This window comes from Chlamydotis macqueenii, chromosome 13, assembly GCF_036417535.1.
Source record: "Chlamydotis macqueenii isolate bChlMac1 chromosome 13, bChlMac1.mat, whole genome shotgun sequence".
In the NCBI taxonomy this organism is placed as follows: domain Eukaryota; kingdom Metazoa; phylum Chordata; class Aves; order Otidiformes; family Otididae; genus Chlamydotis; species Chlamydotis macqueenii.
In genome coordinates this window covers 14,784,712-14,809,383 of record NC_141568.1, presented here as the reverse complement: position 1 = coordinate 14,809,383, position 24,672 = coordinate 14,784,712, and the positions used below count along the sequence as shown (strand labels likewise).

At 57.4% G+C, this 24,672-nt stretch overlaps 3 protein-coding genes across 3 annotated transcripts; 1 reads left to right on the top strand and 2 right to left on the bottom strand.

Moving 5' to 3' along the window:
* On the top strand, positions 1-6,496 carry LOC104484130 (RNA-binding Raly-like protein). Its single transcript, XM_086757912.1, has 7 exons — positions 1-57; positions 1,723-1,801; positions 3,811-3,861; positions 4,164-4,312; positions 4,566-4,679; positions 4,920-5,086; positions 5,496-6,496. The coding sequence occupies exons 1-7, from the start codon at positions 21-23 to the stop codon at positions 5,532-5,534; spliced, it is 636 nt and encodes a 211-aa protein (XP_086614038.1). The 5' UTR covers positions 1-20; the 3' UTR covers positions 5,535-6,496.
* A 445-nt stretch (positions 6,497-6,941) lies between these two features.
* EXOSC6 (exosome component 6) lies at positions 6,942-8,588 on the bottom strand. The gene has a single exon (XM_086757910.1). The coding sequence runs from the start codon at positions 8,520-8,522 to the stop codon at positions 7,653-7,655; it is 870 nt and encodes a 289-aa protein (XP_086614036.1). The 5' UTR covers positions 8,523-8,588; the 3' UTR covers positions 6,942-7,652.
* Positions 8,589-8,613: 25 nt separating this feature from the next.
* On the bottom strand, positions 8,614-23,333 carry AARS1 (alanyl-tRNA synthetase 1). Its single transcript, XM_086757909.1, has 21 exons — positions 23,244-23,333; positions 21,909-22,118; positions 21,125-21,313; positions 20,333-20,478; positions 19,313-19,504; positions 18,742-18,886; positions 17,924-18,069; positions 17,241-17,349; positions 16,993-17,143; positions 16,495-16,619; positions 15,717-15,861; positions 14,873-15,051; positions 14,225-14,338; positions 13,364-13,570; positions 13,091-13,275; positions 12,557-12,665; positions 11,689-11,802; positions 11,296-11,415; positions 10,699-10,785; positions 9,296-9,409; positions 8,614-8,909 (listed from the first exon to the last, which is right to left on the bottom strand). The coding sequence occupies exons 2-21, from the start codon at positions 22,050-22,052 to the stop codon at positions 8,724-8,726; spliced, it is 2,907 nt and encodes a 968-aa protein (XP_086614035.1). The 5' UTR covers positions 22,053-22,118; positions 23,244-23,333; the 3' UTR covers positions 8,614-8,723.
* Positions 23,334-24,672: the final 1,339 nt, after the last annotated feature.

Below are 24,672 nucleotides of genomic sequence, written 5' to 3'. Positions count from 1 at the left end.
GCTGCGGGGGCTGCGGGACGATGACGCTCTTCGGCAGCGGGGACGCGGGCTGGAGATGTGAGTACCCACCCGGATCCGGGCATCCATCCACCCCCCGGGATCGGCCCCCTTCCCGCACCCCGCCTCCCCGGTAGGTGCTCGGGATGCCTGGGGGCTGGGGTGCCCCCGTACCACTGCCCCCCAGGACAGGGGTGGCCTCCTGGTTCGGGCATGTCCCCACACCATTCCCCAAAGGACAGGGTGCCCTCCATACCGTCCCCCCCCCCCAGGACAGAGATGTCCTCCCAGTACAGGGAAGCCCCCTATACCATTACCCCCAGCACAGGGGTGTCCTCCCAGTACTGGGCTGCCTACGCCCCCCCATTACAGAACTGGGAGCCCAGACGCAGGGCTGATGGCCCGGGGTGATGGAGCCGCGCTGGCCCGTGTCCCTTGTCCCAGCAGGACGGTCCCCGCGGTGGGGTGGCCTGTGGTGGGTGCCTGGCCATGGCCAGGGTCCCTGGCTGGGGTGCTGAGGTCTCCGTCCCGCTGGCAGGGAGGGGAGTGGGTGGCTTTGCTGCCATCTCCAGATGGCCTGGAGAGAGGGACATCAACGGTGGGCTCCCGTCCTGAGCGGTGAGCTCAGCCGTACCGGGGGGTGCTGGCTGCACGCACAGAAAACGGGTGCCAGCGTCACCCAGGGCGAGTGGAGCGCCTTCCCCAGCTCGCCCCCAGATCAGAGCCAGCCCGCAGACTTTTGTCCCGCAAGGTGACAGCTTGGAAAGCAAAGTGCCCATGTCCTTCCGCTTGGATCTTGCTCAGAAGCCCTCTGCTCCGAAGGGACGGAAGGACCTTGCTCCGGCGGGTGCAGGGCTGGAGAGGACCCATGGTCTTGACCTCGCTGGTGAGCCCGTGTGTTCCCACAGGACTCGGGTAGCTTCTCTGTGGGGTTCCCCAGTGCAGTGGCATCCACAATGTCACCCCTGGGACAGCTGGTGATGCTCACCATGACCGCAACATCTCACTCACCCGCTCCTACCCCAGGGGCCAGAGAGAGACCCCCAGAATTACAACATTAAATATCTGGAGATGTTAGTCAAGCTTTGCATCAGAGGCTCTCAAGCATACACTGAGAAAACAGATTTGAGGTCGCTTTTGTATGGATGTCGGCTGTGAAATCCTAAAGAAGGGGTGAGAGCATCACCAAGCGGCATGTCTGGAGACATGTCCACACCACATCTCGCACCCTACGCGTCTCAGCAGCCTTTGGGGTGTGAAACAGCTGGGCGCGGGTCTTCCTCCATCCCTGGAACCCATCCGTGGTGGACAGCACTTGCCAGCATCCTGCTGGCCTGGAGCTCTCCGAAAAATGGCCAAACTGCCGGCAGGAGTAGTAGTGAAGACAGATTCACCATGGCTGTGGGAAATGTCCCTGGGGATTAATTATCCTCATCGTCAGAGGTGTTTTCTGCTGCCCTAATTGGAGCCTGCCTGGCCTCAGGTGGGCACAGGATCCTGGAGATGGGGCACCCATGGGAAGGAGCTGCTGCAGGGACAGGCAGAGCCGCTCCGCGTCCTGGCACAACCCTGGGCTGCTCCCGTCCTTCCCCAAAAACTTAAAGCTAGAGAGAGCTGCCAGCCTTGGGCTCGTCCTGTGGATGCTCTGAAGTGGGACATCTCCAGCCGGGAGAGGAGCGTGGTGTTGGCAACCCCTTCTCACTCACCTCCTCTCTCTCCCCTCAGATTTGGAGATGGCCAGGGAACCCAAGCCGAGCCGGGCCAGGCTGGGCCAGAAGCGGCAGCACGGCAGCGGTCTGTACCAGTGAGTGCTGGCGTGTGGGGCGGGGGCTGTGCTGGGGGGAACTCAGTTTGGGCTGGGAACCGTTCCACACCTGGCTCCTCTTCCTCCCCCTGTTCTCCATCACTCACCCTTCCGACTATCCCAGCTGTATGCCCGTGGTGGTGGCCATGAGTCTGTAGGATGTCTGTGCCCCATCTTGATGCTGTCAGAGCATCACTGGGCTGTACTGGTGCCTGTTGGAGACCTCACCAGGTCCTGCCCGGTGTGTGTTGCCTGTGGGGTGTGGAGCATCCCCTTCCTCATCTGAAGGTGCCAGAAGAAGAGCAGAGCCCTGTGGTCTCCACACCTGTTTCAAATGTCGATGCTGGGTGCAGTTCTGGCCTTTAAATGTTGTTTCTTGGGGGACAGGCACCCCTGCAGAGGCACACAGGGGTGGCGATGGCCCCGACGATGGCAGTAGATGATGGTGATGGTGACACTGATGGTAGCAGAAAAGCAGGTCTCCATCCCTGTGTGGTATCAGCCCCCCGGCTCGGCAGGTGTGTGGCGAGGAGGGGATCGGAGCTGGGCTCCGTCTATCTCGTTAGAGAGCTTTTCCGAGTGCCCTGATTGAACTAATTGCTCTGCCTGTTGCCATGGCGCTGGAGGGATGCAGTGCTTGCAGGGCAGGGACCGCTGGCCACCTCGGCCCACTGGAGCGTGGCAGCTGCCGCTTCTGCTCTTCCCAGGGGATGCTCTGAGCAAAGAGCTGAACTGGGAAAACCCTTGCTGTGTCCCCAGCTGGGTGCCAGACCCCCAAGACCAGGTCTCCTGCGGAGCCACCAGTGGCAGGAGGTGGCCTGTGACATCCCCGTCCCTCTTGGCGTGGGCTCTGGGCGGTAGCAGCTGTTGGAGCTGGCACCTTCCCTGTGCCCCGTGCGTGGGCTGGGACTCCTCTCCCCTCTTCCCCAGGGCAGGTTGTGACCTTCCTGCCCGGGTGACAGGCAGGAGGTGGAGATGCGAAGGACTCGCCATCCCCATCACAGAAAACTTGGAAGGCAGTGAGGCTGGACCGAAAGCTCCCAAAATACTCCCAGGTGCAAAGAACAGGAGCAGGAGGGTGCTGCCACCCCGGGGCTGCCAGTTTGCCCTTACCAGGAGGGTTGGTGCTTGCAGGCTGCACTCCGCATGGATTATTCTTGAATAAGGCAGAGTGGCAGCAGGATTGGGGGTGCCTTTGCCCCATGATGGGCTCTGAGCTGCGTTCTGGGCTGGGCAAACCTGCCTCAGGCTTGGTAGCCCCAGGTAAGGCAGCCCAGTTTGCCTGTTAGCCCCCTCAGCAGACCTTCGTCTCTCCCCAAGCTCAGCATCCTTCCTGCAGCGACAGTCGCATCTGCAGCAAAATCTGGAGCCTTAAGGGACCTTGTCCTGCTCCCCCCATTCCCGGCAGAGTGGCTGGGGAAGGCTCCCCGCTCCCAGCGATGCTCTGAGCACGGCGTTGTCTCCCCTCAGGTCAGGCTTAATCCTACGCTTACCGACTCCGCAAGAGCTGAAGCAGCAAAATGAACTTCAGCATCTTTCCTCCTCCTCCTCCTCCTTCCCGCTCCTGGTCCACGGCACATGATTTATTACCAGCATGTTGGCTGCCCGCATTTGAGGTGATCCATTGACAGGTCGCTTCTTAATTTGGAGCTGAGCGATCCGGCAGCACGTGTTCCAAACCAGGGATCATGAAATTTACCATCAGGGTGCTCTAAATGCAGATTCCTGAGAGCAGAGCCCGCTGATGCTGCCCTGGGGGCTCTCGCCAGCCCCCTCAACACCCTTGCTTGGTGTGGGGGCAAAGCCCTGCCAGGGCACAGCCGCCTTCCCGGACTGTGCTGCAGCCCACACAGCTTGCACGGTATCCTCCGGGATGCCTCCCGCTCCCTGGGGATGGGGATGGACGCTGGGCAGGTGCCCGTGCCCTGCTGTGCCCAGCCGTAGCTGCTCCACAGTGTCCACGGCCCCGCAGAGCAGGTAACTTGTTCTCTTCTCTCTCTCTCCTGCAGCAGTAACTGCGACCTGGACTACGATCTCTACAGAGACGACTTCCCGTACCGGTGAGTGCGGCATCTCGGGAGCAGGTGGGCTGAGCACACCTTGGCCAAAAGCAGGGTGTCCCTGGGCATCTGTCCCCTTCCTTCTGGGAGAGACTCAGTCGTTGCCCCCTTTGAGGAGCACCACAGCTTTCCTGGGCTGGGGGGCCTTGGGGACGGTGTTGATGGGGTGGGGGGCAGCGTGTGGGCTGGGCTTGGGGTCCTGCACCACAGAGGGACCCCAAGAGACGTTCTCTTGGCTGGCAGGGGCTGCTGCTGCACCTCTGAGGTCGTGCTCACGCTGCCATGCTCTTGTGTCCTTGCAGGGTGTACGAGTACCAGAAGATCCCTCCCCTCATTAACCGCATCCCGGTCAAGGCCAGACGAACTCATGTGGGAACAGGAAGCAAAAGCAGCCCGAGCCCCCAGCCCGGGGCGAGGAGCAGCACCAGCTCCACGACGGGACGGACAAAGTGTAAGTGGGATGGGGCTGGGAGGAAGAGGATGCTCAGCCCTCGCAGCTTGGTGCGTTAGAGCAGTGCTGGTGCCTGAAGGTCCCGCTCGGTGCTGACCCTGTTGCTACGAGTCCCCAGCTCCAGCAGAAACAGCCTGGACCCATCACTGTTCCCCAAGGATGCTCCGGAGGTGGCTGCCCAGGACGGCGTGTCTCCTCGGCTCCGGGCGGGCTGCAGAGCCGGGTGGGATCCTAATGACTCCTCTCCTCGCAGTGCGGGCCGAAGAGCTGCACTCCATCAAAGGGGAGCTGAGCCAGATCAAGGCGCAGGTGGACAGTCTGCTGGAGAGCCTGGACCGCATGGACCAGCGGAGAGAGCGTCTCGCGGGTGAGAGGACAGGCTGTAAACCCTCCGACGCCCACGTGTCTGTGCTGGGCAACCTGGACCCCGAGCAGGGTGTAAGGGGTCCCTCCCTGCACGCCCAGGAGGGGGCTGGGCATCCAGAGCTGGCTGCACAAATTACGGACGTCCTCTTCCTTCCCCGGGCTGGCAGGGCACAGCCGGACCCTGTGAGGACAGGGCTGTTTTCACAGGTACCCCAGATTTCTGCTGTCTCTGTCTTTGCAGGGTCCAAAGAGAGCGAGAAGAAGAGGGTGGAGGTGGGGACAGAGTTGCCATCCTCAGCCGGAGAGGGGTCACGGGAGCCCCGGGGGAAGGAGGGGACAGGAGGAGACGGGCACAGTGACCTACGCAACATTGACAGCGCTGAGGAGAGCACAGACACCGAGGAGATGGTAAGAGGAGGGCCAGATCCTGCACCAGGCTCTCTGCTTTCCTAAAATTCATCCCTGCTTGCTGTCTGCGTGGGTCCTGGTGGGGGATGCCCGGAGTAGAGGGGATGCTCGGTCCCCCAAGGGTCCCCCAAGCCATTTCCACCGCATGCCAGGGCTACAACCGCCTGCGCCGCTGGGAGAGACCCCAGCACCCAGCAGCAAACCCCTGGGTGTGCATTATTCCAGCAGCACAGGCTGCAAAAAAAACCCTTGGAGTGCAAATATCCTTTATCAAAGCTGCTGCTCCCACAGCTGCATCCCCCAGCTGGGTGCAGGACCCTGGAGGTCCCCATGTTGGGCAGGGTGCTGGGTTTGATCCCGCTGCTGGGGCGCATCAGAGGATGGCCGCGCTGTGCGTTTCTCCTTGCAGGTGAAAAACCACATGTCGGACCCTGAGGGGAGCCAGTAGATGGACTGGGATGCCGTGGCCTCTCTGCATGGCCAGCCCTTCCCATCTTGTGTTCATATTTCTTTTGAGGCTTCCAGCTGGTGCCACGCGTGCCGCAAGGTGCCTGCTTTCGGCACGGGCATCCCCTGCTGCCCTGGCAGCCCTGCGTCCCACCCCTGCGAGAGGCTGGCCAGCCGTGGCGAGAGAAGTCTTTGTGTTCCGAGTGCGCTTGTTTTCTTTTTCCTCCTGTTTTCAGACGTAGGGATAAGCAGACCTGGCCAGGGGAGGGAGGGGAGGAGCAAAAAAAAAAAATAAAAGGACCATATCCCGAAGGAGCATTTCCCAAATCCCAGCTGCCTTGTGTACCAGCATCCCCCTGCCCATAGGGTGCTGTGGGGCGCAGAGAAAGCACCCCGGGGCTCCCAGCCCCTACGGCACAGGTTGCATCCCAACCTCCCCTGCCCTGCAAGCCCACTCGCTGATTCAGACTCCCCCAGGAATTGGCTCAGGAATTGGTACAGCCCAGTGAGGCTTTCGGAGCCGCTCAGCATCCCACTGCGATGCCACGGGAAGGAGTGACCACCCTGAGACAGCTCCAAGGGGCTTTCACAGGATTTTGTGACGGAGGGGATGTGCTGAGCCCAGCTCCGACACCAGCTGCAGGGCCAACAGTGGGGCAGGGCAAACCCAATTGCTCCCAGTCGCCCCTGCTCACAAATGGGTTTTCCTTACTGGTTTACCGTGGGCTGCTCTTGGTCACAGATCATTTTTGCAGTCAGCAGGAGTCCCACGAGCAGCTTTGCCAGGTCTCCTGCACCTGAGGAAGTCCCAATCCCCTCCGTGCTCCCCAGTGTTGCATCCCGGTTCGGTGTCCCTCATTTCTCGATCGTCCTTCTCTCGCTGGTAGGAACTTGTTCTGTATTTCTAATTTGCTCTGGTAAAAGAGTGTATTGTGTTGGAAAATAAAAACAATTTGTATTTCTTTTCTCTGGTAATTCAACTCTGATGCAGTTTCAGATGCATCTGAAGCACACGTGTAATTTTTGTACCAAATTTTGTGTGCTGCCTGATGCAGCCCTAGGCTCTGGGGGCTTTCTAGGATGCTGCCTTCCCTGCAACTCAACCCAGAGGCGGGAGGAGCACAGCTCTGCCCTGTTTCTCAATGGAAACATTAATCACCGCCTTCACCCAGAGTATTCCCTACCAGCCCGGCGTGGTCCAGCTGGGACAGACAGGACCAGCTCCCCTCCATCACCAGGAATAACCAGACCCCAAGGCAGCAGCCAGCTCCCTACGCACCCCTTGGGGAAGGACAGCGGGAGCAAAGGGAGGTGACCCCAATGGCCGGCAGCTGGTCACCACGACTACATCCTTCCATCTCTGCCCGTGGCTAGCAGAGGCCCCAGCAAAGCCATGCAGGCAGAAAACTCACCAGAAAAACCTGATTTATTATTTAAAAACAACCCAACAAAACACACCTCTGTCACCCTGAAGAGCTGCCTGGGCGGAAGGCCCAAGGGATGCCTAGTCTGTGCCAGGACGCAATTCCTGGCCGGTGCTGCCTGGGCCCTGCCCACATGGATGGCCACGGTGGGCAGCTCGGTGTGGGGTGGCCACCCCAGGGTGGGGTGTGGGGTCCCACAGTGCAGGCAGCTGCTTGCAGTCTCAGGCAGGGTCTAGCAGTGAGGGGCTGGTGCAGGGAGGCTCTGGCAGCTGAGGCAGCACGGAGGCTGTTCTTGGAGGGCTCCAGCAGCGTACGGGGCTGCTTGGGTCCCACAGGTCCGCTTAGGAGGGGTCTCCTGCAACACAGGTGCCCTTCAGACAGGCTCTGGGGTGCTGGGGCAGCGTGGGGGCTGCTTTGGGGCCTCTCCAGTGGTGTGGAGGATGCAGACTCCAGTGTCCTCGGGTGGGTTTCTTGGGCTGCTGGCTGTGCAGGCAGCTCCTGGGGGGCCTCCAGCAGCACAAGGGCTGGCTCAGGCTGGCTCCGGAGGTCTCCAGCAGCCTGAGGACTGGCTTGGGCCGGCGCCAGGCTGTCTCCGGCAGTGTGAAGTGTGGATCAGGCAGGCTCCGGGGATCTCCAGCAGCACCAAGGGCAGTTCTGGGAGACGACCCCATCCCGGACGGAGGTATCATCAGCGCTCAGGTGGTGGTGGCGGCAGTGGTGGCAGTGGCGGCGGTGGCGGCAGTGGCGGCAGCAGCAGCATCGCGGCGTCGAGCGGCCCGCAGCAGGCTCTGCCGCAGCACGGGGTAGAGGCGGTGGCAGCCATCGAGGCCGAGGTGCAAGGCCTGCGCCCAGGCGTCGGGAGGGCTGCCCTGCCCGCCGCCCAGCACCGCCGACACCTGGTTAAGGGCGGGCAGCAGAGCCACGGTGAGGTGGGCGACGGCACGGTGCTCCTCGGCCTCCCCGGGCTGCAGCAGCCAGGCACCAGCGGGCCCGGGGGCCCGGCACAGGGCACAGCCCACGGCCAGGTCGTACATCTCCACCCCGGCATCGGCCAGGGCCAGGGAAGCGGCGCTGATGGCGGCGGCCAGCGCGGAGCCGCCATCTTGCAACAGCAAAGCGCTGACGGTCAGCCGAGCCCGCGGGTACCGGATCAAACGCACCGCCGGTTCCAGCGCCTCCCTCAACGCCGACGCCGCTTCCCGCTCCGCCTCCCTTTCCGCCGCCGAGCCCGGCCGCCACCGAGCCCCGCGTCCGGCGAAGGGGGCCCGGCGGAACTCGCAGAGCAGCCACCCCCCGACTCCGGTCACCGGCGCCGCCCCGCCGGGCTCGGCCGCTTCCCGCGGGCCCCATGCGGCGCACAGAACCTTGGTGCCGCCGCCCAGCTCCACGTAGGCCGAGCCCTCCGCCTGGCTCAGCAGCCCGGCCCGGGCGAAGAGAGGCCGCAGGGCGCAGGGGTCCCGCGGCGACGCATCCTCCTCCTCATCCGGTAACCCCGCGGCCGCTGCCCACAGCGCCGGTGGCTGCGACTCTTCCGGGCCCCGCACACGGCGGTGATCCAGCGGCATGGTCGGCCCGGAACACGGGCAGGAGGAGGAGGAGGAGGAGGAAGAGGAGGAGCCCGGCCCGCCCCCCTAAGCAGAGCCGAGGCGGCAGGGCTCAGGGCAAGGAGCCTTTATTCATAGGATGCGCGGGGAGCGGCTCAGCGGCAGGCAGCGGACGGGCAGGAGCGGGGGCAGAGGGGTCCTGGTGACACCCCCCACCGCAAATCAGTTTTTCAGCTCCTCCAGCCGGAGCCTGGCAAAGTCCGTGGCCAGTTTCAGGGCTTCCTGGAGGCAGCCCACGTTCTTGCCTGTCGCCTGCGCGGAGACGTCCTTCCCACCGCCTTTGCCGTCCATCAGGCCTGACACCTCCTGCACCCACTGGCTGGCTTTCAGGCCCTTATTTGCAGTCTCCTGGATAGGAAAATAAACAAACAAACAAACAAACAAAAAGACAGAGGTCAACGTCGACTCAGCCAGAACTGAGCTAAGAGGTCCACAAGTGTGGTAAAACAGGACAAAGCCCTTGCAGGTGCATCTCCTGGAGAGGACCAGGCCAGCTGCCCAGGGGCAGATGCCTGCCCCACACCCACAGCCACATCAAGTCCTGGCTCTTCCCCCTTCCCCGTTCAGAGCACAATGCCTCTTCCCCCCTCTGTAGCCCGATGATAACCCAAAGAACAAGAGTCATGGCTCTTGCCAACACAAAAGAGTTTTGTCCATGTAGTATTTGACAGTTGCTGCCTGGAGGCTGCAGATCCTCCATCAAGTCTCAAAAGCAGGCGCAGCCTCGGCATTACCTGGGGTACTTGACACAAGCACGTGATTCTGCCAGCTTCGTTATCTACAGCAAAGAGCATGGTGGCAGTCTGGGGGGAGTGAGTCTTGAAGAGCTTTAGAGATTCGTTCAGGGCCTGTAGAGGACAAAATCATTGCAGCTCGCCTTGCCTGAGCTCGCTGCCAGCCCTGCTCCAGCCCCTGCAGCACCCACAGAGACCTCAGGGATCCGGACTTGCATTAAACCAGCCCGCAGCACCCTGCAGCACTCCTTCTCCCAAACACAAGCACTTTTCACATCCCCAGCTGTGCAGAAGCCTTGGCAGGGGACACAGATGCAAAGATGCAGGAGTGAGGAGCTGCTTTTATTCCCTCGCCTTGTTATCTGGGCACTGGCAAAACCGTCCCCAGAGCAAGCGAACCTTTGCCCGAGCGTACTGGCTGGAGGGGAAAATGCTCTGCCCTGCGACATGAGCTCCCAGCAGGAAGGGAGCAGCTGTTCTGCAGCAAGTCATGAGGACTCAAACGCAGCGTGAAGAAGCTGCAAGGTTTATCAGACACAGCAGGCGTGCTAGAGAAACTGCCAGGCATCCTGTTATTCCCCAGGAGACCGTCATCCTTTGCTACCACAGACAGAACGATGCAGCACAGAGCTCCAGGAACGGGCCTTCCAGCGGTGCTGCTCTAGCTGGATAGGGAATATGCAGCTCCCCAGGCTGCCAGCACTGCCATCCCTGGGGATGCAGCCTTCTGCCAGGGAGAACGCTGCGCTAGCACCCACTGTGAGCAGGAGTGCTGGCACTGTGGGGGTGGGGACAGCCAGAAAGAGTGCGGAGGCATCTGTAAGCTTTGCAGAGTGGAAATTTAAATAGAGCATTAAAACCTGAGTGGTCCAGCCTCGGGGCATGATCAGCCCCCGCTGCCCAGCACTTGCTGGGCTCAGCACTGCGGCACAGCGCACACAAGGGAGCTTTTATTCACAACAGAAATGCTCAGAAAGAAACTTGTGGGTGGAAGAAGGAAGGAGCAGTGACAGCCGATTTGCAATGGCCACGAGCATCACTACTCCCATGGCTTGACAGAGCTGCTGTTCAGTTCCTTAAGCCTGCATTTTAGTGACTGCTGCTGGATGAGTCTTACCTGGGACCCAATGCAATTTCTACTGGGATCCCCAGCCACCACCAGGTCTGGAATCTCAGCAAACAGTCGAGACCCCCCACGCCCCTGCAAACTCCTGTGTTGGTCCAGGAGGTGGGACACAGAGAGTATTCCAGGGGTCCTCCCCCCCCTTACTAGCCGTTGCTCAGGGCTGGCAGGTGGCAAGAGAGACAGCTCTGTAACACAGCACCGCCTCCCCAAGAGAACAGAGACCACCCAACTGCTCCTCAGGCACAAAGAAGGTTTTTGAGGAAAGACCTTCTCATACCTTTGCTGAGGCTCCATTTTCCATTTCCATGATCACCAATGGCTGGTTAGGGTGACTCTCAATGACTTGCTTGGTCTTCTCCAGCACCTGAGGACAACACTGGTCACATGCTAGAGCACACACACTGCGTACGGACACAAGAACCACCTGGGCAGAGCTTCCCTGCAGGTACAGAGGCCCCCCAAGGTGCCCCAACACACCCATAGCCCAGCCCAGAGCAGCCTCACACTGCAGAGCCAGGAACAAAATGTGTTGGCAGGTGGGCATGTGGCCTGCAAGGCATCAGCAGTGCTGTACGTGATTCCTTCTCCAGGAAAACCCAATGGGATTCAGGAGGAGGAACCAGACACCACCCATACTGTGCACCCAGGGGCACCTCAACTTCCAGGATGAGGATTCCAAGCTGCCAGTGCTTCACTCCAGGGAACAGGCGTGGAGGTAGCCATGCCCTGGGAGGGAGCAGGAGAGGCTGTAAGGCTGAACAGCGCAAGGGGCATCCCCACAGCTCAGCTTCCTTCCACACTGGACACAAGTGGAGCTCCCAAGAGAGCCCCCACAGCCCTCCCACGCTGTCCTTTATTCCCACCCAGGGCTCACTCGTTTCTGGATGTCAGCTTTGCTTGCTCGGTCCAGGTCATCCATAACTTTCTTCAGTGCTTTAACAGCCTCTCTCAGTTCATCTTTCTGCCACTGTGGGATAACAGCAGTGGCCAGCATCTGCAAAACAGCAGTGGGTGGAGACAGTCAGACATACCGGTGACCATGGTAGGAGGCAGGGGATGCTGCATGACACTCAGGAAGCTCCCCTCCTCTCCCAATGCCTGGTAACTCAGGCATGAAGTGCTGGCTGCAGCACCCACAGGACACAGGGCTGAGACCTCTCTTCAGACAGGAGCAGGAAGCTGGATTTGGGCCACATTCGTAACAACCAGTGCTGGCAATCAAGGTCCCATTCACTTTGGGAAGGCAGAGCACTGCTACCATCCTCACCTCACTGAGATCCGTGATCTCCTTCTGCACATCCTTGTTGGGAGCTGTCTGGACCTTCACCTTAGCCTCCAGGGCTGACAGCAGTTTCCTCAGGCTGTCAACTTTCCTCAGGGCCTAACAGAATACAATCGGAGTTAAGTCATGCAGGCAGATTTAACAGGCCAGGCTCTTGGGCCACTACCATGAGAAGGGGTGAAGAATACTGCAGCGCCAGGACGGAGTTCAGTAACTCCCCGGGAAGCAGCAGAGCCAAAGCAGGCAGTGTTTGACCAGAACCAGGGTGTAATGCTGGCAGACAGGCCCCCGGACTCTCCTTTGCCACAAGGAATGCCAAGATCCTCCAAAAAGAAAAAAAAAAAAAATCTCCCCATCAAGCCCCTTTTCCCACTCTAGGAAGCACCAGCCCAGGACCAGTCACCTGCCTCCTGCAGCAGAGGACTGGATTCTCAGACTGCACAGCTCTCCTGCCAATCGTGTCAGCTGCTGAGAGCTCTAGATCAGCAGCCCGCTCTGCAAAGCAAGCTGAGCTAACCCCGCAGCCACCTTGGGGACCTACCCTAGGCCCTTCCAACACAACCACTACAGCCAAGATTTCCTCTCCTTCCCTCCCAGTTCTCTCCTCTGGCTGTAGCACAGCCAGGGGTCTCCAGCACAGCCTTTGCTAATGGCAGCATCCCTCTCTGCACTGTGTTGGTAGAGTCCAAGCCACAGGTCCCTCAGGCACTGAAGCCAATTCTCCCTGGTGCTGAGGGATACTGGGCAAACATTAATGAAAAGGACCTTGGCACAGGGTTAATTCTGTGCATGCATGTGCCAGTGGTTTCCCGCAGGGCGTGGATTTCACAGGATCTCTCCTGCCTCCCCTTACCTTCCGAGCTTCGGCCCCAGTAACTGCAACTATCCTCCGGATGCCTTTAGCAATTGCTTCTTCTGAAACAATCACAAAGGGGCCAGCGTGGCTGGAGTTCTGCAAGTGCCTTTGGAAAGAACCCAGAAAGACCCACAACAAGAGAGAGTTAGAAGTGCACCTCTCCTTTCAGCAGGAATCAGCATGGAAAATCACCCTGCCAGGGAGATGCAGCCAGCATGGGGACAGGCAGAAAACCCAACCTAGCTGCTAAAAGCAAACGAGCAAGGAAAGGGTGGCAAGGGCTATGTGCCCAGGACTTCAGAGCCTACGCGCGTGGGCAGGGACCACATACAGGCAGTTTCCCTGCCGGCAAAGGCTGGTGCAAAACGCAGCTTGACTCAGGACCGGGAATGCAAAGGCCCATCATCACCATCACCTCTAGCTCTGCCCTTGCTGTGCCCAGCGTACACCCACAGCGCTCACAGCAGCCCTCGGGAGCTCGGACTCCTTTTCAGCCACCCCGCTGCCTTCCCAGCCTCTCCAGATACTCACGTCCCTCCGCAGAATTCAATAGAAGTAACGGAGCCCGCAGGGCCAGAGGGGTCAGCCAGCAGCTCCTCCACAGGGATGCCAATGGAGACCACACGGACAGGATCGGGGTAGGTCTCGTCAAAAACTGCCCGCAGTCCTTGGATAGCTTTGGCTGCTGCGAGAGGGCAGTCCTTGGCGTACACAGTCTGCAGAGGACAGGAAAGGACTGCAGGTAAGAGCCGGACTTGAGATATTTTTTTCTCTAAGTATATTCAACCTGGCAGCCATACCCACCTTTGCCTCCTCAATCATCTGGTTGGCTACCCCTTCGACTTTCTTGATTTCCTGGTTAGACAAGGCTCCCTTGGCTGTGAAGTCGAACCGCAGCCTGTCTGGTGCGACCAGCGACCCTCTCTGGTCAGCTTCCCCCAACACTGAGCGCAGGGCAAAGTTGAGGATGTGGGTGGCCGTGTGGTTGCTCATGACCGGCCTTCGCCTAGTCTGACGGAGGAAGCCACTGTTAGATAGCGTCCCGCACTGTGGAGCCAAGATCACCTCTAGCAGCAGAAGTTAGCTCACGAGACCAAAAACAACTTATCACACTTGCTGCCTTGGAGCCTCAGCTAAGGGAGAGGACCCTCCCCACCAAATTTGTGCATGGCTTTTCCCTGGCCTTCCCCCTTGTGGGCCTGTCTGGATAGAGGCCAAGCACAGACCAGGTCACGGACACTCAACAGGGAAAAGCACTGCAAGGTGGAAGGCTTTCCTCTTGCTCCAAAGGTGCTGCCTCTATAGGGAAGCAAAACACAGACTAGGCTCAACCCAGCACTTATTGAGCAGGCTGAGCCCACTGGAGTGGATGTAGATGTTCCACCTCCCAGTCGTGACCAAAAACATGTTTCTATTGCTGCAGCAAAACCCAGTGAGCGTGGCTCTAAGCCAGCTGGACATTATCTGCCTCACAGTGGGAGAAAGGCAGGTGCTAGGCAGGAGAGTCCTTGAGTCAGCCAGACTGGAAGGGCCATGTTGCTTGCCTGCACTGCGTGCCGCAGGGAGCAGGCCCCAAACTCCAGGCCACCCAAGTGGCACCAATGGAAACAAAGGAGACAAAATCCAAGGACAAAAGATGAAGTAATCTGTTCTACCATGTCTTACCTCATCGATAGACAGGTGGACCTGATCTCCTACTTTCAAGTTTCCATATAGAGTTCCTATGTGAAGCACATAGCCTCCTCGGACCTGCACGTTCTTCACCGTGAATTCTGTTTTCTGCACAAAGAGGGAAATGCACCCAGTGAGCAGGGCCAGAGGCCAAGGGGAGACAGACAGTCCAGCCAGAGGGCTAAGGTGCAACTGGAAAAGTCTCAGCCCAGAGCCGGGCCGGTGAGTGTGACAGAAGAAAGCTGAGTGTCCCCAGGCATGGCACACGGGGCCACAAAGCAGAGAAGTGAATGAAGATGGGGCACAGCAGAGCTGAAATTGTTCCCCACCTCAGCTCCCCATCATGGCTCGAAAGCACTGCCCTTCTGCACAGCAACCCCAGCACCACCACCACAGGCACCCACGTTCTGGTGACAGCCTGATGCTGCAGCAACTGAGTTCAGTTCCCCAAGAAGCAAAGGGAACAAACTCCAGCAGGTCTGTGCTGTGCTGCACCCTCGAAAAGGAAACCTGTGCAAGCCCTGACATCTGCTATGGACAGGAAATTACTGGAGCTTGCTTGGCCCCTTCTCCTTCTTTGCACACACCTGCCCAGTCCCCAGGTCAGACTGAGTCTAGCAAAAGGCTCTCAGGCCCACTCACATCCTCCCTGCCGTCGTCGTCCTTGACCATGTAGCCCTCGTCATAGATCTGCCCACCCTGCTCAGCGTAGAAGCAGGTCCGGTCCAGCACTATCCCACACTCCTGGCCAGTGGATACCTCCTCCACAAACTTCTTCTCCCTGCGGATGGCTTTCACTGTGGCCACGATGCTCCCAAAATCTGTCACCAGGACAACAGGCAGTGTCAGTAAATCAGGAAAACTTTGTAGACACCACATGGGAGCAGAACTTCATAGCAACCCCTCCCAGCTACTGCAGGAGCTCATGGCAGTTACCACATTTGCTGGGGGTAAGGAGAAAGAACCAGGGCAACAGTTAGTTGGATAAGAGGGAATTTCATTCAGTGCTCCCCAGAGCAGGCGCTGTCACTTCTGTCTACACATATGCAGCAGAAGTCAGCCACCTGTGCTGCTACGAGCCTAGGGCCTCCTGAATCTCCATCAAATCAAAGAATCAGCAGCAAAAGCCAGAGCAAGTGGGCTGAGGACAGACCAAGCAGAAAGTGCAGACTCCTGCAGCACTAGCAAAAGGGCAGCTGGGAAACAAGCACAGGAGTGTGGAGATACAAAGCTGGAGGGAACAGGAATCCCCTTAAGACTCTCTCATCAGGTTGGCAACAACGGACCTGAACAGTAGGGCAGCCCTTGAACAGCCTGCCCTCCTCTTGCCCTGCTCAATTTGCTACAAGCAGGCTATTCACCTGCACATGTTTCCACTCCCACCTCTATGTCCCAGGAAAGGTGAGCCCAGAGAGGATCTTGTTGAGGTACATGCCAGGAAAGGTTTGGCAGCAGAGGACGGTTCTGAAAAGGTTTTTTTTCGTACCATAGGCACCGCTCTGATCTGAAGTATAGCTGTATTTTGGCGAGTCATCAGTCACCTCCAGCCCTCGGGCCCTTAGCTCTTCGATGGCGTAGATGTCCAGCATGAGGAGGTCCTCCCCTCCGGCACCCTTCCCCTGGGATTTGAGCTGCCAACGACAAGCACCAAAGTTTGAGAAAACCCACCTCAGCACTGGCCCACGCGTGCCAGCCTAGTTCCACACGTCACTCACATCCCTGAGAGCTCCTTGGTTCAGAGCTTTGCTCTGGGAAGTGGTATGCCAGCAGTTGGAGTGCTCCCATCTTTTCTGGCTTCAGAGCAGGCTGTTCCAGTGCCACCAGAACACAGACAAAGCCAGGCTGAGCCCAGCAAGGGCAGGGCAACTACCTGGCTAGCTGGTCAATGCCACTCTCTGCTACCGCAACAAACATGTCAGGAAAGGCACCCAAGCTGTAGGGCTGCTGGGAGACTGCTCCTCAGACAGGGAAGTCCCAGATTTCCCTGTTCAGAATAGGACAGTGGGGAGGTGCTCCCTCTTTCTGAAGGCTGAGCTCAAGGCCCTGGGCCTCACAACATTAATGAGCAAAATCAGCCCAGCTGCAGAGAAAAGACATCTCCCACAACAACTGCAGTGCTGTGTCGTAGCCTTTCCCACAGGGCACCGGGGCACACGGGGTGTGAGCAGATCCAGTAAGAAGGAGCAGACTCATGACCGCAAACTACAAGGAAGGGAATCCTCCCTGCCCACTCGTGGACCTGCTCCCCTGGAGCTGTTATCTACCTGTGCATTTTTCCGCTCTTCTTCAAAGCCCTCCATGTCCACGACAAGGCCCTTCTCCTCTGCAATCAGCCCAGTGAGATCAGCAGGAAAACCATAGGTGTCATACAGCAGCCAGGCAGTATCACCTGCAGAGAAAAAGCAGAGCATTCAGCACTCCTCTTCATGAGACACTGCTCCTTTCCCCCCGTCTCTGACTGGCTCTGCCCTGTGGCAGGATGGCAAACTGGTCTGGTGAACATGAACATCTAAAAGGCTGCTCTCTGACAGCACAGAGATCACACTGACGTGTTGTGTCTGGGCAGCTTAGAAACCTCAGCAAGTGAACACAGGCCAGAGGAGAGCCGTGTGGCCCAGCTCTAAGCGATGATGGTCTTTTGAAGCCCAACTTTGTCCCCTCACACCTTCCACCATCTTTCAGTTCCCAGCCCAGCTGAGCCCTCACTGAGTCCCAGATAATAAGTGCTTTTTGGTGCATCCAGACAGAAGTCACAGCCTTACCAGGGATGACTTTACTGTCCCCCAGGCTCTGGATCTTCCTGTCCAGGATGCGACGCCCTCTGCTGAGTGTTTTCAGGAACTGATCCTCCTCTTCATTGATAATGTCCTTCACCATATCTGGATCCTTCTTCAGCTCTGGAAAGGCATCTCCCTGCAGACCCAAGAGGATTAGTTCCTCAGCACGGAGATCCGCACACCTCAGCAGAGGAAGTCTTCAGCAGATACAGAGGAGCAGAGGAAGAACTTACCAGTGACTGCACCACCACATCAACCAGAGTAGCAAAGAAACCCTTGGGGGCATTGAGCTTCTCATGGGAGTAGCGCACAGCCCGTCGGAGAATCCGCCTCAGCACATACCTAGGGAACAGCAGAGTCCCTCACGCAAATGTTACACCTCTGAATTGTTCTCAGGGGATCCACTAACATCCACCTGCCACCACCCACTCCCACGACCAAGAACACTGGGTTCTCTCCCCACATTTTCTCTGAAGTAGCTGCTCACACCAGCAGGAAGCAAGCAGTGAGGTGCCATGCCCCAGCTCCGTGACCCAGACTCACTGTGTGCTTAAGAGTTAGACCTGTGACTCCAGCGGCACCCACAGCACAGCACGCCAGCCCAAACTTCAGTGGTTTTTTTGACAGCAGCACTGCACCAAGCAGGGTTTTGTGCCTGTCTGCCCACACTGATCCTTTCTCGGGGCTGACACAGCAGGACTGGTACTCATAAGAGCCCTCAGACCTGTATGTCTTGTCCTCTTGGGCAGACCTTGCTATAGGGATTCAGGTATCAAATATCCTGCACAAACATTCCACTATGCACTGCTCTAATGATGAATTCAAAGACATCCCAGAGACATGAGATCCCAGACCCCTGAGGGAAGACGTGCTGAACAGAATGGGAATGGCAGCGTTGCAGCAGCTTCCTTCTTACCCTCTGCCAGTGTTGTCAGGTCTGCCCCCATCAGAAAGGGCCAGCGTGATGGTCCGTGCGTGGTCAGCCAGCACGCGGTAGGCCATGTCGATACCGTCGGCATCCTCAGCACCAACCCGCCCCATGTATGGCCTGGCACCCGTGCCCTGCGCAGAGAGGAGAAGGCAGTGGGACAACTACAGGCAGCAGCAACATGGCAGAACAAAAGGGAAGTGCCTCAGAAGCCAGCCCCATCCCACTGCCCGCAGCCACAGACTCCAGCCTGGCAATTCCAGCTCTGGAGTTCCACACCTCATTCCTCAGAGGCAGCAGGAGCCTGGGCTCTTCTCCCTGCATCTTCTCCAACACAATCTGCAGCCAAGCAGCTCTGCCCCTTCCATGGAGCAAAAAAACCCCACTTGGACTTGGACACAGAGCTCCCAGCAATGGTAACACGGCCTCCACCCAGGAAGATGCAGCAACACCACACTGTTTCTGCAAGTGATTGTCCTGGTTTACAGCAAAGACCTCCCCTCTCAGGGGATTTTCTACAGATCAGCATGTTCCAGGAGTGTGCCATCAGGATACTTCACAGGAAACATCTGGGAAAGCTGCACCACTCATTGTCCCACGTTTTCCCCTGGAAACATGCCCCATGACAGCAATTACTGTGCCAGCCTGCATTCCTGCCCTCAGCAAAGTACAAATCTGTGGGGCTCGCAGCAGCTGGGAAAGCAGAGACCTGCAGACATAACCACCCCATCTGACCAGCCCCACGCATCTCCCCAGGGCTTCAGGGAATGGATGCAGCGGGCAGACCCACACTCCCCAGTTCGTACCTTTTGGATGGCTTCAAAGTAAGGAAGGAAAAGGTCGGTGTCATAGTTGGACATCTTGTTCTGCAGCACAGAGACCAACCTCTCCAGGCCCATCCCAGTATCAATACTTTTCTTAGGAAGAGGTTTCAGGGTCCCATCAGCTTCCCTGCCCAATGACAAAAAGAAATAGGAGCTGTTATGCACAGAGGTTCTGCAGGGGCAACCCCATCTTCCCCCTCAACTCCACAGGTTTCGTTCCATCAGATTTACGACACGGGCCCATACACAAGCCACACACAGGGCAGCTGTGATAAATAACAAGATCCTCAATGACAACTTGAACCCAAAGCAGGATGGCATTTATCCCCGACTGAACTCTTGACAGATAAACTAAGGAAACACTCCCCATCTGTCCCCAAAGGCAGTGTGACCAACCTCTTCTGTACAGGTGGGCCAGGGGACAGAATATCACAAAGCACACAGCTCTTGGATAAGAGAGAATGGCGAGCACGCCATGGGCAGTTATATGCAGTTCGAGCAACCTCCCATGCCGAGCTGGAGCAGCCTGGGGAAGAAAGCAGGTCTGGGTCACCTGTTGAACTGTATAAACACCAGGTTCCAGATCTCCAGGACGTTGGGGTCATCCTGATTGACAAGGTGTGAAGCATCTCTGTCCCCGATCCGGTCATAGTGGATCTCACTGCAAGGGCCACAGGGGCCTGTGTCTCCCATTTCCCAGAAGTTATCCTTCATATTGCCAGGCAGAATCCTGCCCTCAGCCAGCCTGTAACAAGAAACGCTTACTGAAAAACAGAGACTTACAGCAAAGCAAGAATTCCCCCAACCTGAAAAATCTCAGCTCACTAGTTCCCTGGACAAGCAGACGAATCATCAGGGTGCTGTGTCAGACCAATATATAAGATCCTATTTCTCAGGTTCCCTGCTGAGGAGGATCAGGCGAGTACCAGCACGTGGCACTAGCTCCAGATGGAGGCAGAGGCCTACACAACACCTCAGTGAAGCCACCAGCAAGAAGACAGGTAGATCTCCAACTTCAATACACGCAAGGCAGGTTTAGTTCCACAGCACAGAGTTGTGTCACAGGTCAGCGGCAGGTGTCAGAGGGGACTAGAGCCACAAGACCAGAGGCATGATTTCACTTCTGCACTGTTGGTGGACTTGGCAGTGTTGGGTTTATGGCTGGACTCAAGGGTCTCAAGACTCGAGACTTAAGGGTCTTTTCCAATCTAAATGATTCTTTGCTCAAGCTTTGGCCCACCCACAACTGAGTGTGGTTCTCGGTCCATCTCAAGGAGGGTGAGGTAGAAGCAGCAAAGGTACAGAGGAGGGAAACTAGAACTACCTTGGGGTGCAATATCTGTCCTACAAAGAGTCTAGAAAAGAGTGGGACTCTTCAGTGTGCAGAGGACAAGGCTGGGAGGGACACTGCTATTAAGATTTAGAACCTGCAAACATTATTTGTGACACTTTAATGTTGTTAAAACCTCCCGCTATATGTGCTCTGCCACATAACACGTGCCATCTTTCTCTGAATAAAGGTAAGTTACTATTGCTCATCAAAGCATGCACCTTGCTCAGCTGAAGGCCTTACCCCAAATTCAACCATATCTGCTTGCACTCCAGGTCTGGTTGCAGTCCTGCAGCCTCATTTCCACCAAAGTAAGTGACGTAGAGTCTTTCAGCAGGGATGCCAAACTCCTTGGTGAGAAGGTCCAGTGCCAGTTTACAAGCAAGTTCCTGCAGAAGGAAAGATGAGGTCAGCAAGTGAATGTAAAGATAGTTTCTCTTCAATATGGAAAGCACTGCCTGCCGTAGGTATCAGCAGCTAAAAAGCCAAAACTTTTCAGACTTTTGACATAAGAAAGAGGCAAATTCATATAGGCAGTGAACAGGGCACAAGAAATATCTCATCTAGCTTTCCAGACACAGCCAAGTTAACTCCTAGCATGTTCACTGCCCCTCAAAAGCCTTTTAATTCTGCTGTTATTCTGTATTATTAACATTCTCTTTCTGATTTTGAACACTATGCTATCAAGAAACTCGGGAAAGGACATAATTATTTTATGATCACTGCTGTTTGAAGATCCACCATAGTCATCCAGCACATGCAACTCCCCACAGATCCAGGACAGCCACTATAATCTCTGTATGAAGACTCCAAACTGGCAGAGTTAATACAATCAGCTTTGTAAACCTTAAGTCATTAATCTCAAAACATTCTGCAGGGTTGGGGCAGCTTCCAAGCTCATTTATTCCAAAGGACCCACAGGTACCCTAGGAACCACTCTGTGCCAAGATATTCTCCTTTCTCTTGGCTCTGCTGAGTTCACAGAGACAGGTAGCTTTCCGCAAAAGATCCAGAGCTGCACCCAGTCTATTCTACCTTGAAATAATCCCCAAAGGACCAGGACCCCAACATCTCGAAGAAGGTGTGGTGGTAGACATCTTTCCCTACGTCGTCCAGGTCATTGTGCTTGCCCCCTGCTCGGATGCACTTCTGAGTGTTGGTGGCTCTGTTCAGTTTAGCGAGCGGGTGCGAGGGGTCAATAGTATTGAGGAAGATGGGTTTGAACTGAGAGGAAAGAAAAAAGGACAATTAAGAAAAGCACCAAGAGCCTGTTTTCAAACGTTGCAAGCACACAAGGCAGTGAGCGTTCTCTATGTTACAATACCACTACACTGGATGTACCCGAGGCAGCTTTCAGAAACAACAAGCTGCTGTCTCCTGCGTGCAAGGAGGCTGCAGCACTGCTTATAACTTAGCACTCTGACACACGCATGTGTTTCTGGAGCCCACCAAACCCCAGCACCTCTAAAGAGGCTGAAAGTAGCCAGATTCCCAGCTGACTAGAAAAAAAAAAGTTAGTGAAAGCTGTGTGCTGATCTCCAGCAGAGTCCTTTCAGTAGCTCAGTCCCAACCAGTCTTTAAAGATGCCATTAGTCATTTGTGCCAGGACTAGCTGTGGTCCAAAGGGTCAAGGAAGGGAGGCTGGCAGTGCTCCCATCGCCGCACAGTCAGCCCAGCAGACACAGGAATCTCTCCCAGCGCTCTTGTCAATTTTGCGAGAGCACAGAGGACTCTAGCAAACACACCAACCACTCTTCGTGATCAGAAGGAAGATGGAGAAAACATCAATAATTGTACAGTACCAGAGTGGGAAACCTACCTGATTCATACCAGCATTGGCAAAGAGCAGCGTGGGGTCATCCAGAGGGATTGTAGAAGATGAGTGCACATATGTATGTTTGTTTTCCTTGAAGAAGTCAATAAACCGTTGCCGGATCTGGCTAGCTGTTAGTGTAGCTTCCATCTTGACGCTGCAAGTCACAGCTGTCCAAAGGAAGCGGAAGGGAAAGTGGCAAGGCCTTGGTGCAGCCTGAAGAAACAAGTAAGGCTCATCAGCTCAAGCAATAACACCAGGATCGCTGCCTCCGTCTCCTGAAAGGCTCTCTCCACATAATCACTCTCACCAGCTCCTCAGTCTGCCCCAAATGGTGCTGGCCCAACCCCAAACTTCCTCCCTCCCAACCTCCCTGATTTCTAGAGTTTGAGCTCAAGTTACTTGCTCTTTGAAAATGTGTGTTTTTAAAATACCAAGTTCACATGGAAACTGAATTTAGTAAGAGGCAGTGTCTGCCTTGCCAGCAACACAGGCCAGGGGGAAGATTGTTAATGCACAAAATAATTCAGGGTGCTTAAGTCACCGCATCGTGGAATGGCTGAGTTTGGAAATGACCTCTGAATATCACCTCATCCATCCTCAACCCTGCTCAAAGCAGGATCAGCTCCAGGGATGCCTGGAAACCATACACACATCAGTGGCAAGTGACAGTTTGGAGGCGAGCACCCTCGCTATATCCTAAGGGCACACAAAGCTGTCCCCTGCTGATGGAGCGCAATGCAGTTCTCTAGAGGGCCAAACTCCCAGCAGCCTGCTTCAGCGCAGGACGATAATTCCTCAGATGACTAAGGCCAGTGAGTTGTTGGAGGATGGAAGGCCTTTAGGAGGGAAAGGACTCGAGGAGGGAACGTGACCGAGTTGGAGATGTCCCTGCTCATGGCAGGGGTCGGACTAGATGACCTTTAAAGGTCCCTTCCAACCCAAATTGTTCTGTGGTTCTCTGACTCAAGGAGGGAAGGACCTGGCGCAGCGGCGGCTCCCGGGTCGAGCAGGGCCCCTGCCCGGACACCACCCGGTCTGAAGCGCCCAAGGAGCGGCGAGGGCACAGCGGACACCCGGCAGCCCTTCGGAGAGCCGCCGCGGGGCCGGCAGACCGGCATCCCCCCGCGGTCTCGGCTGAGGGGAGCAGGCCAGGGCACCGCCACCCTCCCGCCCCTCCGGCCTCTCACCCCTGCCCGCCGCGGCCCCCTGCCCTGCCAGGCCAGGCCAGGCCAGGCCGCCTCCCCTCGGCCCAGAGGGGCCCAGCCGGGCCACAGGAGGCGGCCGGGCCGTAGGAACAACCCCGCAGGCCGTGGCGCCCGGCGGCCCCTCAGGCCCTACCTCCCCGGCCGCCGCCCCTCGCTCCGCACCACCGGCACCTGCACCGCCGCAGCGCCCGCTCCGCCGCGCCCCGCCCCTCCCGGCGTAACGCCGTGCGCCAGCTCCCGATTGGTTGCCGAGGCCGTCGCTCTGGAGCAGCCCCGCCCCCTCCCCTCGGCCGGCCTCGGAGGAGGGTCGCCCGCCGGCTGATGCAATGACAGGACACGGTGGTCACGTGACGCGACCGGGCTGAAGCCGGGCAGGGAGGTGCCATTTTAGGCAGCTCCTTGCTGTGGGGCTGGGATGGGAGGCCTGCTCCGGGGCAGGGCAAGGGGGACCGAGGGGACCCTCCGGCCCCTCCTCACTGTAGGCGCTATGGCTGCGGTACCGTGAGGCCTTGGCCCGTCTGGGGCAGCCCTGCTCCCTGCAGGCAGGCCTGAGGCCCTGGGTGCGGGTGTGGAGAGAGCAAGGGGCTGCAAAAGGCTCAGGCCAAGAAGGGGATGTGGAGGAGAGGGAGCTGGCTGGGGCTGGTGGGCGAGGTGGCTGCTGGAGCAGTGGCCAAAACCCCACTGGCTTCCCCGCTGGGGGATGTAATGGCCGCAAGGCCTCTGCATGGGCCTGAGGCGACAAGGTCGTGGCTAAGAGATGCAGGGAGGGTTTTCACTACATGGCGAACACGCTCTGGTCATGCAGTCGGGCAGTTGACCGGTTAGGGCATGCAGTCCAAGGCCAAGAGGCACAGCAGGTATACAGGGGAGGTGTCGCGTTGATGAAAAATTCATTGACTGAGGACAGTCAAGTGTTCAAATGGGGGCCTAGGGAGACCACGGGGTCCCTGGAAGTTTGTGAGGTCTGGTTCAAGCCCTGGGCAACCTGATCCGAAGTCATTGCTGACCCTGGGCTTGGAGTGGAGTCCTCCCAGGTCCTCTCCAACCTGAATGGTCCCCAGGTATCTCTACAGCATTGAGATCTTGTAGATTGGGGTCGTCTCTTCCCCAGAGCATCCCTCCTGGCCCCAAGCTGTGGTTCCTGAACCATGAGTATGTTTGTGCTGCTGTCCTGCTTGACCTCACTTGCCATCAATTGGCTACTTACAAAGGTTGAGTGATGCTTGCCATCCCCAGTTCAGTGCTGGCCTGTGGCCATTCCCACCATTCCTGGTCCTGCAGCCCTCTTTGCTTGTGTCTGTTGTCTCCTTCCCAAGGAGCCTGGAAGGAGAAGAGGAAATTCCAGTCTTGTTGGTTTCTAATGGGAACTCTGCTCTGGATGCCAGTTGCAGGTAGCAGTAGGAGCAGGCAAGTCTGTGCAGTGCAATCGCCTGCGCGGATGATTACACCATCTAACACCTGGTGCAGCAGGTCTGAGTCTAACACCACACAAATCCACACCTAGCACGCCTTCCTCTCACGAGGACAACAGTCTACTCACCAAGATGGAAGGAAACAGCACT